Source organism: Vidua macroura, chromosome Z (genome assembly GCF_024509145.1).
Source record: "Vidua macroura isolate BioBank_ID:100142 chromosome Z, ASM2450914v1, whole genome shotgun sequence".
Classification (NCBI taxonomy): domain Eukaryota; kingdom Metazoa; phylum Chordata; class Aves; order Passeriformes; family Viduidae; genus Vidua; species Vidua macroura.
In genome coordinates this window covers 76906007-76920981 of record NC_071611.1, presented here as the reverse complement: position 1 = coordinate 76920981, position 14975 = coordinate 76906007, and the positions used below count along the sequence as shown (strand labels likewise).

At 48.7% G+C, this 14975-nt stretch overlaps 2 protein-coding genes across 2 annotated transcripts; both read right to left on the bottom strand.

Moving 5' to 3' along the window:
- Nucleotides 1-1068: 1068 nt before the first annotated feature.
- LOC128822394 (serine/threonine-protein kinase PAK 1-like) lies at nucleotides 1069-5800 on the bottom strand. Its single transcript, XM_054004092.1, has 7 exons — nucleotides 5760-5800; nucleotides 5505-5617; nucleotides 4759-4876; nucleotides 3812-3911; nucleotides 3172-3368; nucleotides 1410-1547; nucleotides 1069-1146 (listed from the first exon to the last, which is right to left on the bottom strand). Exons 1-7 carry the CDS (start codon nucleotides 5772-5774, stop codon nucleotides 1069-1071), a joined length of 759 nt encoding a protein of 252 aa, XP_053860067.1. The 5' UTR covers nucleotides 5775-5800.
- A 1998-nt stretch (nucleotides 5801-7798) lies between these two features.
- Nucleotides 7799-14611, bottom strand: LOC128822393 (uncharacterized protein DDB_G0290301-like). The gene is made up of 6 exons (XM_054004091.1): nucleotides 14341-14611; nucleotides 13387-13424; nucleotides 9182-9313; nucleotides 8568-8903; nucleotides 8071-8149; nucleotides 7799-7803 (listed from the first exon to the last, which is right to left on the bottom strand). Exons 1-6 carry the CDS (start codon nucleotides 14609-14611, stop codon nucleotides 7799-7801), a joined length of 861 nt encoding a protein of 286 aa, XP_053860066.1.
- Between the last annotated feature and the right edge of the window lie 364 nt (nucleotides 14612-14975).

Genomic DNA, 14975 nt, shown 5'->3' with positions numbered 1-14975 from the left:
CCTAACCCTAACCCTAACCCTAACCTACAATCCTACTCTAAGTCAATGGTAATGGTGCTGATGTGATTATCACATTCTTGTCTCCTTCCTCTTCTTCACTGAAACAATCAGTGGCACCAGGCAGGACGCAGGCTCAGCAAGTGTTACAAATGGATGCTGCCCAAAGAAAAAAAAACAACAAAAACCAATGAACCGTGACTTTCCAAGCTCAGTATTTCAGAGGATTCCTCTGGCTCCTAGAAAGATGCAGAAAGAGGACCAATGGGACCATCTGCACCTCCATCTTTTATGTGCAGGACCTTGCCATCACAGGCAAACCTGGCCCAGAATCCCACTTATCCCTTTATTCTGGTTTCTCCATCTAGCTGGGATTTTTGCCCTGCCAGTGCTCTAGAAATGGTGCTTTCTGTCCCTGGGGTTTCTTCCTTTCAGGAAACTCCAATGACCCACATAGGTCCCTGTCTTTGAGAGACAGGCACCGTGCTAATTTCCACAGGGAGACAGAGCAGTGTCTACCTTTCCATGCCCTGCCCCTCCTGTGCTGGATGGCACCTTCCTTCCCAGCAGGGCCAGCCGAGTGGCGCTGGCTGCTGCAGTTCCCTCTCTGCCACACAGCCTGGCAGTAAGCCTGGGCCAGTTCCCCTCTGCCTGAGCGTGCCAGGCAGCAGATGGGGCTGGGACAAGTCCCTCTCAGCTGCCCCTGTCTGCGTGCCAGAAACCTCTAAGGGTGGGGTGGGGGGCAGAAACCAGGGCCCCTCAGAGGCTCACAGTGAGCCCCCCACAGCCCCTCCTGCCCACAGCCAAATCTCTCCAGACTGCTCTGCCAGGACGGGCTTCCTTGGGTTCCAGAAACAGCCAGAAAACAGAGCACCTGTCCTCTCAGGAAATGCGGAGAGAGGTGGAGTTATTCAGCTTTGTGAAGAACAGGCCCCAGGGAGACTTTATTGCCACTTTCCAAGACTTCAGAGTGGCTTTGAAGAAAATGGGGGACATCTTTTTTAACATGGCCATTTAACAATAGAATGTGGGCAAATATTTTTAATAACAAAATGGGGATCAAGTGTAGGTCTAAGGAAGAACTTGTTTACTCAGAGCATGGTGCAACACCGGCACAGGTTGTCCCAAGAGCTTGTAGGTGCCCCATGCCTGCAGGTATTCCAGGTCAGGTGGGAAAGGGCTCTGAGCAATCTGATCTCTTTGAAGATGTCCCTGCTCATTGCAGGACACTTGGACCAGATGACCTTCACAGGGCCCTGCCAGCCCAGTCTAGGATTCTTCACTGTTTTCATTTGAACAGCACCAAGAGTGGAGGTGAGGAGGAACGGGGGCTCATCTGATGCCTTGGACCTCACTGGAGGAGGAGCCCATCCCTCAGACACTCTTTCACCTGCAGCCCCTTTGCATTTTACCTGCAGGAGCTCCTTGGCTGACCAGCGCTGTGCCTCGTTTCTCAGCAGGCAGCAGCTCAGGAAGTCACGCAGGCAAGGCGAGAATCGGTTGGGCTGCTGCAGCTTTGGTGTCCCTCGTATGTCTATCAGGAGTTGAGGCTGGGGAAAAAGGAAACATAAGGCTCCAGCTGCTTCTTTCCCATCTGTAAGTGCTCTCTCAGATCCCATTGTTTAAGCTCCACTCTGCAGAAACTGCCCTGGAGAGACCCAGAGATGACTTTCCTTTACCAACCAAAAACCCAAACCCCGATGCAGCCACAGCTTTTCCAGCATTCAGCAGATCTTGCCTTGGCAGCTGATTTCATTGACTGACCTAGTTAGTGGGAACTACATCAGCAAAAGCATGTTTTGCTTCTCTGAGGATTTGCACCAGCCTGACAGGCTATTTGGAAGGGGGAGTTTATTCTATCCATACTATTTCCAAGGATTATTACATGAAAGGAATCTTTGCAGTGCTTGTTGGTCCCTTTAGCACAGCTTCCATGAAACAAAAATCATCAAGTTTTTTTTTTTTTTTCTCCTCTTGAAAAAAATGCAGATGCAGAATCCATCTAAAATAGACAGAAATAACAATGGAAGGAGGCCTGGGAGTCTCCATGAAAATGCCCACCACAATAGTGACAGCTCTGTGCTGGTGGCACTGAAATAGATGGTGACCAAAGAGACTTTGTTACTTTCTTCTTCAACCCAGAGGAAAAATTCCTTCACTTTTCCCCCACCCCCGAAGGTTACAAAGAGGGTTTTATCCTGTCTCTCTGCAGCTGTGCTCAGCCACTGGACATGGTGGGGAGCTGGAGTCCTCACTGTCCTTAGAACTGTGCAAGCCAGGGATGGCCCTGCTCCTGTGGTAAAGGAACACAGCACCGGCGTCAACCGCCCACGTTGGATCCCAGCCCCGGGCACCTGGCTGCAAGCTCATCAACTTGTTAAAGTACCCAGAAACAGCCAAGAGTTTAGTGTACAATTCTAACTGCAGTCGGAGAAAAACACATCCTAAACTTATCCAGGCCACCCACACGCAAGACTGAACAATGTACAGATGATTTGAAAGCCTGAAAGTTTTGAAGACCCACAGGATTGGGAAAAGATGCTACAGTTTGGAGGAAAATTGATGTGCTGTGGTAAATGAAGGGAAAAGCAAGCAGAACTTGCTTGGGCATTGCTTTGGTGGTTTTTCCTCCTTTTTCTTTTTATTCTTTTTCTTTTTTTCTTTCTTTTTTTCCCTTTTCCTTTTTTTCTTATTTTCTCTTCCTTTTCCTCTTCCTTTCCATTTTTCTCTTACTTTTTCTTTTTTTCTTTTCCCTTTTCTCTTCCTCTTCCTTTTCAATTTTTTTTTTTTCTTTTCTCTTTTTCTCTAAAATTGAAACTAGGAAGATTCAATCTCTATTTTGAAGGATATTTATCACACATCCAACCATTCCACGGAAAAATTCCTTTTCTTCAGAGACAGAGCTCCAACATTGTTCAAAAAGCAAGTGAAAAATGTCAGGCATGGCTGGAGGCCAAAATGGCAGGTTTCTGAGCTGGTTAGGTTTCTGAACTGCCACTTCCCTTCTGATGCAACCAAATCGACAGCAGATGCTGATGTGCTGCAGGGACATTTTCAGAAGGGGACCTTGGTGGAAGTGGTGCCAGCAGATGGCAATGGGATTTTGTCCAATGGCACACTGACCATGGGACAGGTGAGAAAGACAAGCAGGATCAGTGAGTATTTGCACCTTACCGAAACAGGAGTTTCATTCCAGTAAGGAACTTCTCTTTCCACCATTTCGATGCCCATGATTCCAAAAGACCATATGTCCACTTTGGGGCCACATGGTTGACCTGTCACCACTTCAGGCGCCATCCACCCAGAAGTGCTGGCCACTGAGCTCCGTCGACTCTGCTCAGGGGTGAGCTGAGCAAAGAGGCCAGAATCAGCTGTGGAGAAAAAAACAAACCATGAAAGCCAGCTCAAGTTAGGAAATCAAGCCAAAGAATTCCCCACTCTCAGTCTAAGAATGTGCTGTTGAGTCTCCTGGAGAACTGTCCATGCTCTGTTTCCTCAGGGCTTTAGACAAGGAAATATGGAATTGGCCACTTCAAAAAAAAAAGCCTCATTGTTTAGACTACCTCCAGCCTTTTATTTTTCTGAAGCTTTAGATTTACAGCTCCCTCCCTCTGGAAGGGACACACACAGAGCAACGCCACTCTTGACTCCTTGTTCCTTGTCATACTTCTGTGCATGTTGCAACTGTGCCCACAGTTTGTGGCAGGGTTCCCTGCACTGCCACCAACACCAATTTTGGGAAGCTGGCAGTCACTCAAAGCAGCCCCACAGCCCACGTCCCTGGAATGCTGCACCTGACCAAGAATACACTGACCCAGCTTGACAAAGCCGTCGGTTCTGAGAAGGATGTTGCTGCTCTTCACATCTCGGTGGATCACATGGTTCGAGTGAAGAAAATCCAGGCCTTGCAGGCACTGAGAGAGAAAACAGAAACAGGAGGGCAAAAATTAGTGATGTCATTTCATTACACAAGAAAGGAAAGAGCTCTAAAAGATTCCCTCTGCAGGGAAATGGCGAGTAATGGAGGAACACAGTGCCATTGTGAGGAAGAGCTTGCTGCTCCACCACTTGCAGAGCAGGACCTTTCTAAGGAAAGGCATGTCAGCTTTTGAAAGAGCAACAGCAGCTGCTGTTGTTGTAGACTGTCCCCTGCAAACCAGCCAGCATGGCTGCTGCTGCTGTGGATGTGCTTTCTCCATGCAGAGGACAAGTGAGGGGTTTTGCCAAGGAAGAGAAAGTCCCTCCCTTTGGTGTGAAGTGGATCACTTTGGGGTGGGAGGCTGCATGACAAAGGTTTTGTTGCTGGCCTCAGCACAGACTTGGAAGTATCATAACAGTCACCTTCCTGAAGCAAAGAGCATTTTGGCTGCACTACTGTCCTTTTCAGTTGAGGACTGAGAGAAATGAGTCTTTTTTTCTTTGCTGATCATTTCAAATGCTGCCACCAGCACCATTGCTTTTACAGACAAGGAATGCAGTGCAGACAGGCTGGAGATAAAAGTTTAGGGAGGCAAGGTGGAGAACAGCAAATACAAATACAAGAGACAGAGCGAGAATACAACAGTAGGAGATATGAGTACAAGAACTAACTGCTGTGAGTGCAGGGGCACTGGCAGGCATTTCACTTGAGAGGCTTTTACTTGCCCATAGCATACCAGCAACACAGAAACAAAGCTTGGCACATGAAATCACTCCAGGTCGGAGCCCTGTTTCCCAGACAATCCTGCCCAAGCCCTGGGCAGCACAGGTGGGATTGCTGACCTCCCGACTGATGGCTGCCATCTCGTCTTCAGACAGGTAGGTCTCGCTGATGACATCGCTCAGAGTGCCTCCATCCATGTACTCCATGACCAGCCAGAGCTGCCCATCCACACGGTAGCTGAAAGAAGGAAACAAGAGCATGGAGATAAACATGCATGGCTAGGTTGTTTTCTTGATTGATTCTTGTTTCCAAGTCCCTTTGTGACTAGGACAGAATAAAAGGAATAGACATTCCCTCTAGGCTGTGCATTGTTTGCAATCTGTCTCAAGAAGAAAGGCACAGCTGTGAAAAAAGGAGATGTCTTCAATAGCCAGCAAGTAAAAACTGCAGGTTAGGAACAGATCAAAAACCTGTCAAACTGCGTGTTTCTGGAAATAAGCAACTAGTCTTCCTGGCATGCAAAGCAATGGAAAAGAGGGGACACAATCCAAGGGAAATCCATGTTAGTTTATCTGGACGTAAGAGGACTCTTGAAAAAAACCAAGGCCCAAAACAATGTGGTGGCTGTGAACTTACAGGCTATTGATTTAGTAAGATATGAGTGATGCAGGTTTTTGAATAATTTTAGAACTCTGTGTACCGGGGAAGACTCATGCAGACAAGATGCACTCTCTTCCCATCCACTGGAGATGAGCAGAGCAGTAATATTTAACCAATAATTACAGCTCTATTTTCTGCCAGTGAACAAAGTGGAATTTTACCTTGCATGTTTGCAATATGTAAACAAACATTCACAACAACTCACCTGTCTAAATAGTTGACCAGATTGGGATTCATATTTGTCTTCATGACCATGAGTTCATAGACTCTTAGTTCCTTCTTCCTCAGTTCTTGGAGATTTATTTTCTTTATGGCCACCTAAAATGACATTGAAAATCAGTAACTTGAGAAGTTGGCGGCACAAGACCGCAAGGCACATGGAGCGAGTGCTTTTGCAATGCCACAGCCGAGCTGTGCCAAACTGCCTTGTGACTGGGCATTGCAGTAATTAGGAACTGACATTGCAACAGCCCATTTCTCTGCTCCCTTGGAGGCCACTTACAGGACACGTGGCCACTGAGGTTTTGCCTTGTCCACTTGGTAACTGTGGTGTCTCAACTATCACCCACAAAGCTCTGAGCACACTCCCTGCTGCTTTGTCTGGGATTCAGAAGAAGTAATCCATGCCTTAATACTCTGTGGATACATCTCGGGCTATGGGCAGGACTTAGGGCTTTTAGGGACGCCGTGCAGATCTCTCCCTACGTGCAGTTCTCCAGTGCAGCACTGCAGGTGGCTAAGGAACTACCAGTAACTTTCAGATGCATTTGCTGGCAAGCAGAAGTGAGAATTCAGGACTCTGAAGCCGTAGCCCCAAAGAGCAGTGAGATGCTCAAAGGCACCACCTTTGTTTTAGCAATGGAGAGCAAATGAGCACATCCTTCTCTGAAAGGAACTGCTGCCCTCCTTGCCTTCCTTCTGGCAGCTGAGAAGGACAAAGACTGTCCCAAATGTATTTTGCAGGCTGGTAGCAGTCTGTGCTTCTTGCGCCTTTTCAGCACAGCTCTACTCAAACTCCAGCCACAGCTGCTCACACCAGAGGACCTGCGGGAGATGTTGACATTTACCTCTTCTCCTGTGGCATTGTCAAGTGCTCTGCAAACATCTCCAAAAGTCCTAGAAACAAAAAAGCAGCAAAGAAAGGAGAAGACATTTAGATCTTGCAGTGAAAGCCAGTCCACAGAGGAGATCTCTGCTGCAAATGCCTAAAACCTGGCGGAAGCAGGCGGGCTCTGCCCAAAGGCAGATGATGCATTTTCCTCTCAAGTGCATGGGCACTGGGCCTGTCCCTGAAGCGTTGCTGTTTACTGCCTCAGCTCCTAAGGAGATCTCCTTCTTTCACCTTGGGTTTCAGGTTCTAAACTGTGCAGTTTTTATCCTGACCATGGAGTATTTCCTTCTGCAATCTCTTGGAAAGAAATGTTCCTGAGAACTGTTATCTGACAGCTATCAGGGAGTAGGTTGCTCTTTCAGGCAAGCACGTTTCTTCCCCTTTTATTAGTGTGGCTGTATGATTTGGAGATATACAAAAATGCTCAGGAAATTAACACAGAACTGTCCCACACTTGAGAGACAAGGAGATCTTCCAGGTCCTGTTCCTTGCTGCAGGCAAGAACTTGGCAGCATGGAGGTGTGTCTGACAATGCCTTCTTGGGCACACTCACAAATTCGGAGCAGCACTGAGAGATGGGACAATCTATCCCCAGTGTCTGAACATGGGGATAGATGTCTGTTTGCAGCTGCTCTGACTTCACACTGGATAGATATTCCACCAGAAAAACACCTGGCCCATGGTTATGTAGAAGTGACTGTGGTTGGACTCACCCTCTGCCAATATATTCCAGTTCCGTGTATTTCATCACGGGATTTTCCATGTTCACTATTGTCCCTGAGGGAAACAAAATGCAAGATGCTCACTTTAAAGCAGAGATCCCAGCTTCCAGGAGATTCAAAAGACAGACCCAGAGCCTGGAGCTTTGAACCCTTTGTGTTCGGCTGGGTAACAACAACAACCAGGCAGACAGCTCTGCAGCACAGGTGGCCAGCACAGAGACTGCTTTTCTACAGCAGTTCCTGTGGGGAAATGTCTCTAAATGTCCCTGGGACACCAAACTCAGGAAAAACATTTGGTACAGCTATGCTGACACCTGCACACAATAGACTGTCCCTCAGACAAGAAATACAGCAGACGTACTCCGTAGCTCCAGGGAGTCATCCTTGATCTCCTGTTGCTGAGCAGCAGCTGGGTCAGCACTGGAGATGAACAAACCGCCCCGGCTCCGCTTCTCAGGGTGGAGAGCAAAGGCTCCTTTAGACCATGCTGCTGCAGCAGCAGGTTTGGTGACAAAGCCCTTGTAGATCTGAGACAAGAAATGAGTTTATGTCAGAAAGGTGGCTGGCAGAGATTAGCCTGAGATTCCATTTCAAATGCAAGCCCTTAGGAAGGTGCTGCCAGCAACATGCAGGGCTCTTAAGTGGTTTTTTTCTGATGTCCACTTCTCAGACTGGATGGGTCAAAACCAAAGGGTAGTTCTACTTGAGTGGATGGCCAGATTCATGGTCCATTTTCATGGATTTTCTGAAGGATCACTGCCACAATGACCATTCTACTTCCACTCAAGGATTCCTTTCCCCCTCCAAGGGCTTCAGACACACGTGCAGCTCCTTGTTCAAGTGTTCGTCCTCCCCCCACTGTGTCTTCTTTTCCTGCACCATCTTCAGGTCATGCCCAACCTGTAGCACCTTTGGTGGGGACAGTTCCTGTGCCTCACGCACGCCTCGGGGCTCTTCAGTGCCACTCATTTGCCGGAAGTCTTTGCCGGCTGCCCGGTGAGATGTCAACACTTGCACCTTGAGTCAAACAGAACAAAGCAGTCAGAGACTACAGCTTGTCCCTGTCAGTCAAGAGTCACTGACTGTGAGGAAAGAACAGATTTACAAGGGATACAGACAGCTTGTTTCAATCCTCCATCTGGGTCACCATCTTCCCCTGTAAAAACACCTCAAGAAACAAGGAGAGCAGGAACAGGCCAGCAGGAATCAATTTGGATGACTGCTGGCCAAAAGGCCAAAGGACAAGTCCCACTGTCCAGGGCAGCAGCTGAGATTCAGCACACCAGGAAATGTCCTTCTGAGTGACTGTGATACACACTAGAGCAGGATGGCACTCAGAGGCATCACCCTGCTCCCTGCTGCTCTGCACTGGGAAGGCCAGAAGGGCAGAAACCACCAGTTTGGTGACTGCCGTGGCTATCCCTCTTTCACTCACTTGCTTTTGTAGAGCCTGAGGGAGGGGATTAAATTTTTCTCTGATGATTTTCATTTCTTCCTCCTGCCTCTTCTCCCTTGCCTTGATCTTAGCGTGAGCCTTCTGAAAGTCTGTGTCCAGCTGTTCCTTCAAGTTCTCTAAAATACAAGAGAGAGGATGTTTCATGAGTGGAGTGGCTGCCACTCTTTCACTCACCTGGTTTTGTTGATCGCCCCTCTGCTGATGGAGATTCATCTCCTCTTGAATTCTTCTCGTGTCTTCCTGGTTCCTCTTCTTCACTTCCGTGATGGCACTCTGAGCTTCGGGCAGCTCTGCTTGTGGCTCTGCCTTGATATTCTGTACACACAAATGCAGAGCAAGTGACTGGGAGCTGCCATAAGGCTCAGCTTTTTCCTCTTGCAGCCTCAAAATCACATTTATTCAGCCACTTCTTTCTCCTTCCCTACCCACACCTGCTTCCAATGGAGCTCTCTTGTCCCAGTGCTGATCCCTGCAGATTCCAAGGCTCTGTGCTTTCAGTGCCTCTGGGACTCCTGGCCTCCTCACTCCCAAGAGCTCTGTTTTATGCCCCTCTTCCTGCCCTTTCCCTCTGACACCTGGCGAGTCAGGCTTACCTGGCCATTCTCCTGTGGCTCTTCCACCTGCTGCCTGAGCTGCTCTTCCTGCTCTCGGGCTCTCAGCTCTTCCTGAGTCTGGCATGGCATCTCTGATAAGGCAATCTGCTCCTGCTCTTTCTCTGGAAGGATCTGCACAGAAAGCAAGAGAAGATGGGTTTCAACTTTCCATAGGACATTTGTGGGCCAAGACTCAAGGACTGATGGGCTCACACGTTCCCAGAGCACTGTGCTGCTGCTCTCCTGGGTCATTCTCTGCCCGTGGGGAGGCACAGATTCCAAAGTGACCCTGGCACTACAATCAGGGGCCATCTGGGGCTGAAGCTCCAACAGCCTCTCAGGCAGCTGACAGGGAAGGTGTGGCATTTCTCAGGGATCTGGTGAGGGCCTCCCTCTGCTCCTGCCATGTCCTGTTTGTCTTTCAGTAGTGACTGACACCCAGCCCAGTCCCACAGCTCCATCCTGCCTCTGCAGGTGGCTTCCTGGGTGAGCTCACCCTTTATGAGAGACACTTCTGGAGTTCATGTTCTCTTCACCACCTAAAACATGGAATTCTTCCACCTCTCTGGGACAGGCAGAAAATTAAAAAATAACTGGGGGCTTCAGGAAGAAGAGGCTGGAGGTGGAAAACAGCTCTGAGGGGAAAAAAAAACACCATATCTGGAGGGGGAAACAGCTCTGCCTGCTCAGAATCGGTCAACAGAACGTGTCTCTAATCCTCTCCTGAAAGGGATGCTTTAAGTGAACTTTGCACCTCCAACTGCTTTGGACCAGAGCCAAGAAGATTCAATTATACAAATGATAGATAGATAGACAGATAGATAGATAGATAGATAGATAGATAGATAGATAGATAGATGATAGATAGATAGATAGATAAATAGATAGATAGATAGATAGATAGAACTCACTCTTATAATCTCTCTTTCCTATCATTTCTGTTGCTACACACACTTGGTAGCCATTGCCCTGATCAGCAGCACTCCTGAGATTGCTCTCCTGTTGCTTCAATAAACCACACTCCCGGGGAATCTGGAGCATTTAGGTCCTTATGGAATGCAACCAGATCTAGAGCATTGCACTGGGAATGGCACTCTTGCAGCATTTGTGCTCGGCCAAGTGCTTCTCTTGGACTTGACAACACTGAGAGTGCTAAAGGGGCTGTAATCAGAAATAAAGCCCAGCTCCTTCCAGCTCCTCTGATCTCTGAGGACCAGCTGGAATGCAAGAGCAATGATTTCCTGCTCAATTCCCAAACCACATTTACTGATTCCCTGGGCTGCAAAAAAGCAGAGGTACTGTCAATATGAACGCGAAGTGCAAGGCCCTGTTGACTGGCCTGGCACCAGAACAGCTCCTTCTGCACCAAGCTCACTGCCCCAAACAATGTGTTCTCATGCAAAAATACTGCATCCTCCAGAAATGTCACCTTACAAAAGAAAAAGCTAGCAGAATATCGACAAGAGCTGGAAAAGGACGGGAAACATGGAGGAAAATAGCTTTCCCTTCCTAAAAAATGAGAAAATGAACAGGACATGTCCTCCTAACAAAGGAAGAAACCAAAAGATGAAAGAGTGAACAAATCAAGTGTCAAAAGCACTTGAATGCTGTGAGAAGATATTTCCAGAAAAAAAAGCATTTGTATTGAGCACTATCATGCAGCGATTTATGGAAGTGTGCCTGAAGGGCCCTGACGAGCCTCCCGTTGTCCAGGCTAAAGCTCCCTCAGCACCTCCTCCTTGGCCTTGCACTCCACAGCCTTCCCCAGCTCCCGTGTCCTCCTCTGCACACGCTCCAGCCCCTCAAGGACTTTCTGCTTCACAGGGGCCCACAACTGGGCACAGCACTCCCAGCTGTGGCCGCAGCGCTGCCCAGCCCAGGGGGACGCTCACTGCCCTGCTCCTGCTGCCCCACTCTTGCTGACACAGGCCAGGACGCCCTTGGCCTTCTTGGCTCCCTGGCCACGCGCTGGCCCACCTTCAGCTGCTCTTGACCGGCACCCCTGGGTCCTTTGGGCCCACGCAGCTCCCCCACCACAAACTTGCCCCTTTGACTTCAAATACAGCACCCACAATTCCAAGATGTCCTTCCTCTTCTCAGCAACACAAGACAGCAGTCAAGGACTTGCAGCTTCACCCCCGCCCAAGGCACTAATGCCATTTCCAAAGCTGCAGGCTTCATCCCAAAACACATCCACAGAATCTTGCCCCTTCTGCTTTTTGCCTGACAAGAAGCCTTCCCAACGAGGCACTTGCTTTCTTTGGCCACACCTCACAAGAATGGCCTGCCCCAGCTTCATGGACAACGCAATCATCTCCTTGCCGCTTATCAAAAGCCAAAAGAGAGTGTACAAGTGAAGAACTGCTGCAGAAAACTGCAGAACACTTCCACAAGCCAAACACACCTTTGCACAAAGGGAAAACAACTAAAGAAAGCCCTGTGACCTCCAGCACGAGCACCTGTGCCCTTGGCCACGGCCCTGCAGAAGCCCAGAGACAGAGCTTCACTGAGCCAAGCAGGCAGAAGCTGAGCCGCAGCCCCCAGCTCTTGGGTGCCTCAAGGTGACAGGCCAAAGGCCAATTTCTAGCTGTCCCTGCCTGCAGGAAATGGCCGCGTCCTGCGGGATTCCAGCACTCAGCATCCTCAGCCAGCAACAGCAAGTGCTGGCTGCTCAGAAACTTGCAGCTCTGCCTTGCACTAAAGACAGCACCACCCACAATTGGCACTTACTCTCTCGGAAGCATCAGGCTCTGCTGTGACCACAGCTGCAGGCTTGTGGTCGTCTTGCTCCTTTTGTTCCTCTTTGGCTTCTTCTCCAGGAGCAGAGGGAGCCGGGGCAGAGACTGCTGCTGCTTCTGTCATCTGTGGCAAGAGAGAAACATGAGGGACAGGCCGTTACCTATGGTTTAGCACCTCCTTTCTCCTGGCATCTACAACCACCTCTTGGAAGGAGAAATCATCAGCTCTCTTAGCAATGGCATTCTAAGTCACTCCGACCAGATTGAAATGGGCTAATTCAAGAGAACTCTGTTTGCCTAGGAATTTGATAGTCCTCCCTGGCTGCTATCTGCAAGGCACAGTGCCTCTGCACAAGGGAGCTTTTAGCTCTTGAAAGCTGTGAAATGGAAAAGTAGGAAATAGCCAGCAAGGCCTTTGCTATTGCTGCGGCAGACATGGAAAACTAAAAGTGGATCAGAATCCCATTCGGTGCAGGAAAAGGGCAGGAAAGCTTGTGCAGAAGCATCTTTGCTTGCTGGGAAGAGAGAAAATGAGCAGGGCTTCTCCTCCTAGCAAGCCAAGAAACCAAAAGTTGGAAGTGTCACCTGCTCAGGTGGCTAAAGCACATGGATGCAGAGCGGGGATGTTTGGCAGGGAAGCAGGCCTTGGGGTGAGCGCTGTCCTCTATGGATCTATGGAAGTGTGCCTGAAGGGCCCTGACGAGCCTCCCGTTGTCCAGGCTAAAGCTCCCTCAGCACCTCCTCCTTGGCCTTGCGCTCCACAGCCTTCCCCAGCTCCCGTGTCCTCCTCTGCACACGCTCCAGCCCCTCAAGGACTTTCTGCTTCACAGGGGCCCACAACTGGGCACAGCACTCCCAGCTGTGGCCGCAGCGCTGCCCAGCCCAGGGGGACGCTCACTGCCCTGCTCCTGCTGCCCCACTCTTGCTGACACAGGCCAGGACGCCCTTGGCCTTCTTGGCTCCCTGGCCACGTGCTGGCCCACCTTCAGCTGCTCTTGACCGGCACCCCTGGGTCCTTTGGGCCCACGCAGCTCCCCCACCACAAAGTTGCCCCTTTGACTTCAAATACTGTATTCACAATTTTAAATTGTCCTTCTTGTTGTACAACCACATCTTCTTAGGAAGTGTCCTGATGTTTGATTGGAATGAAAGTGTAAGTCACTATGGCTTTATTAAAATGCACTAATTGAACTTTATAGGAAATTGCTGTTTATTAAGTATTCTTCCGTGTTTGGTTTTAACAAGCAATATTCTCTCTGCAAATCTTAGTTTTAAGTCTTCAAGGCTCTGAGATGGAAATTAGGAAATACCCAGATTTGCCTATTTGTTTGTTGTTGAAGGAATGAAATTGGTTTTTCTTTCGGCCTGCATGGCTGGCCCTGTACAGTCTACTTGTTCTGGCTAAGCTCACAGCATTCTCTACAATACTTAAACACCACGAACATGAAATGTTCCTTGCTCACTCACCTTAGCATCAGCACCACTGAATACATGCTTCACGTGACCTGTAGTGGGCAAGAGAAAATGAAGCAGATGCTGTCAGAAAACTGCCTGGGCTGGTGAATCCCACAGAACAAGAATTGCAAACAGAGAGTATTTTCCGCTTCACAACATCCCTCCAGGAGACACATTTCATTCACACAACCAGCAAGAGATCAGGACCATATTCTTGGTCGTGCTTACACTTTGGCCTGTTTAGCCAGTAAATTAATATAAACATGATCAAGAAAATGTAAATTGTTCTTTCACACTCAATGCTCCTCTTCTACCAAACACATGAAATATCTTTTAAAATCCTCTCCTTCCAGTACCTTTTTTTTTTTTTTTAATCAATGGTATGAACTAATTCTCATTAACTTGCTGGAAACAGTTGCCCAGAAAAGCTTCCCCAAAACTCCACTGAGCTGTGGCAGCTCTATTGTGATGCAGTACAGCAGCAGCTCTAGGATTCAGGAGCAGATAGTCACTGCTTTGGAGTTAGCATTTCATTGCAAAGGGAATCACTATTTTAGCACTCAGACAAGGGTCAAGTTAGGCACTCAAATCCTTTCATGACAAAATGTAAAAAGAAAGAAGCTTTCCCTGAATTCTGGGAACAACTGCAGAGTTTTTAGAAGGCCTTCCAAGGAGTTCTCCAGTTTACATTTTCAAAGCTGTCTTGCTTGTCCCAGCAATCTGAGGAAATGACAGATTCTGCTGCCTCAGACTCTCCCGTGGAGGGAACAGAACCCCTGCAGGTTCCCTTGCAAATGCTGCCCCTGTGCCTACAGACACCCCCTTTTTAGCTGAATCTCTTGACAGGAGCTTTCCCAAACCAGTGGCACCCTAATGCTCCTTCTGTTTCAAAATAACTCAGTCACTAAGAGCAGGAAGACATACAAAAGCCAGGTTTGGTTACACCCAGGGAAAACCTCTACTTACGTGCCAGGTTAGTCAGGTAATAGGCGGAATAAGAAACGCCGTAAGCAGTGACAAATGCAGCAGCAAATTGCTCAATCATTGTAGCACTGCTGCGCAGATTCACTCCAACACGAGAAAAAACAAGGCTCTTGTCAGTGTGCAGCTGCCCACTGACACGTGCCTCAACCAGGAGGATGCACTGAGCATCCTGCACTGAGCAAGGCCTAGGGCTGCTCTGACGCTGAGGCCTTTTGTGCACCACAGCAACCTTCTGATGCCACCATGACCGCATGGCAACCATGCCCTGACATCACAATGCAAACCCTCTATATTGGCCTGTGAATTGATGCAAAGCAATAACCAACCATCCGTACAGCAAACGCAAAATAGCCTGGGAAGTTCTCCTCTGTCACAAAGTAGCACAAATTCCCTTTGTGGGCCAAACCCTGCTGTTCAAGGGATCCAAGAGTAACTCCAAGAGCGCACCAAGCACCTACAGCCTGTACCCCAACAAAGCACTCAGATGGGACCCAAGCAAAGGAAAGCTGACCAAGAGAATAGCCCAAAGCACTGCACATCTGAGAAATGACCCTCACTTTTAAAATGTTAAAGGTTTAATAAACCTTAACAGAGGACTGAATAAGGAAAAATTGCAG

Bases quoted from the DNA above. Each gene is read 5' to 3' on its own strand.
- LOC128822394 (XM_054004092.1), bottom strand. The intron at 3,912-4,758 runs GTCAGCAATCCC...TTTCTCTCTCAG, and splicing joins TGGCAGCCATCAGTCGGGAG to TGCCTGCAAGGCCTGGATTT. The intron at 1,147-1,409 runs GTAAAATGCAAA...GAATACCTGCAG, and splicing joins CAGCCAAGGAGCTCCTGCAG to GCATGGGGCACCTACAAGCT.
- LOC128822393 (XM_054004091.1), bottom strand. From the start codon at position 14,611: ATGCGGTCATGGTGGCATCAGAAGGTTGCTGTGGTGCACAAAAGGCCT. The intron at 8,904-9,181 runs GTAAGCCTGACT...TTGTGTGTACAG, and splicing joins AGCCACAGGAGAATGGCCAG to AATATCAAGGCAGAGCCACA. The intron at 8,150-8,567 runs GTGAGTGAAAGA...GTTTGACTCAAG, and splicing joins CTCAGGCTCTACAAAAGCAA to GTGCAAGTGTTGACATCTCA.